Source organism: Bison bison, unplaced genomic scaffold, assembly GCF_000754665.1.
Source record: "Bison bison bison isolate TAMUID 2011002044 unplaced genomic scaffold, Bison_UMD1.0 scf7180017864180, whole genome shotgun sequence".
NCBI classification, from domain to species: Eukaryota; Metazoa; Chordata; class Mammalia; order Artiodactyla; family Bovidae; genus Bison; species Bison bison.
This window is the reverse complement of record NW_011494752.1, coordinates 6968483-6969999: the sequence shown is the minus strand read 5'-3', so window position 1 is coordinate 6969999 and position 1517 is coordinate 6968483. Positions and strand designations below refer to the sequence as shown.

The 1517-nt window shown below is 59.5% G+C and overlaps 1 protein-coding gene across 1 annotated transcript in view; it reads right to left on the bottom strand.

Annotated features, from left to right (window-relative positions):
* The window catches only part of XYLT2 (xylosyltransferase II), a 21121-nt gene that overhangs the window by 4632 nt on the left and 14972 nt on the right, over positions 1-1517 (bottom strand). The window contains exons 6-9 of the mRNA XM_010843157.1: positions 1217-1419; positions 668-748; positions 250-466; positions 1-117 (exon numbers count right to left, since the gene is read on the bottom strand). The exon at positions 1-117 is cut by the window's left edge and continues 4 nt beyond it. Of these exons, the coding sequence (XP_010841459.1) occupies positions 1-117; positions 250-466; positions 668-748; positions 1217-1419 (618 nt within the window). The remainder of the gene's footprint in view (positions 118-249; positions 467-667; positions 749-1216; positions 1420-1517) is intronic.

Here is a 1517-nt window from a genome sequence, read left to right as displayed (position 1 = left end):
GATGTGCTTGTACTGGCACTTACAGCCCAGCTTGCGGTTCCAGTTGGTGACCCGCAGGTTGTTGTCCACGAGGCTCTCGCAGGCTGGGCTGTTCTCCAGCACCGTGTGAAAGAAGGACTGCAGGGGGGCAGGGAGGGGTGGAGGGTGAGCCATCCAGCCCAGAAGGACTGGGGGTGGCAGGCCGGGGTAGAGGGTGAGCCGTCGAGCCCACCACTCGCCCCCGACCTGGGTGCGGGCCCAGTCACCCACCTCGGCCGGGAGCAGCGTGTATGTGTAGAACTGACGCAGCTGGGCCACAAGCGGGTCGTCTGTGTACACCACATACTCCACAAAGCTGCGAGTTAGCACGAACCAGTCTGAGCCGCCATCCACCACAATGCCTGCTGGGATCTGCCGCTCGCCCAGACGCCACATGTGCGAATCACACTCGTGGAAGAGACGGTCCAGGCCCTGTTTCTTGATGAACCTGTGGGAGGCACACGGGCCTGTGGCTGAGGATCTTGGAGGGTGGAATCCAGGCTCTCATCTTTCCAGGAATCAGCACTGCACTCCTCAATCTGTGATTGGTTTGGAGGTTTTGCAACCCAGGGCTGAGGCCACCAAGCCCCCTGTGTGTAGGGCTTGTGGTGAGAACCCAGGACCAGGGCATCCTCCACCATCCCCTTACCTGGAGTTGTCCCGGCCATGAGACTTGAGGAAATTCTTGTCCCGGTTCTTGGACAGGAAAGCTACGAGCTCCTCATTGGTCCTGGAGAGAAAATGGCGTGCGGGTAGCGTGTGTGAGCGTGGCTCAGCCACCAGCCCAGAGCAGACAGGCCTCTCCAGCACTCTTTTCCTTCACTCTTTGGCCCCTTCTTTTCTTACTGAGAGCCATTCTGGCCAACTGACCTACTCCAAGCTGATGCTCTGGGGTGGTGAGTATCTGAGGTCCCTGAGAAAGACCACCTCATCCTTCTTCCCCCCTTCCTGTCTGACCCAAGATCCTGGTTCAGACTTCTGGCTGCTTCTCCTCCCCATCTGTTGTCCTTTGCAACCCTCATATCATCTTTCAACAACAACTCCTCTAAAACATTGTTGGGGCCAAGGAATCATGTTTGAGATGTGCAGATCCCAGAATGAGGCTTTGGGGAGGGAAGAAGTCCATCAGGACCCTGGAACCCTGAGTCCTAGAGGAGGCCCACCTCCCATCTGCAGGGCTCAGAGCACCACCCCACACCTTGTCGGGTAGTCAGTGGCACTGAGGTTGATGAAGAAGTCCCAGGCCCAGCCGGGCACCTCCAGCAGGTCCTGCATGCTCCGCAGATACATCCTCAGCAGGCTGGCCCCGCCCCAGATGGTGACCATGCGCCAGGGCGTTACCCGCACGTTGTCATACTGCCGGGCCAGCTCCACTACCTCTCGGTGCAGGTAGTTGGAGCGCTGTGGGAGGTGGGGTGGCGGTGGTGGGAACTCAGCGGTGGAAGATGAACCCCCAGCATTACAACCTCCCCACCCGGCCCCACCCAGGGCGGAGGACA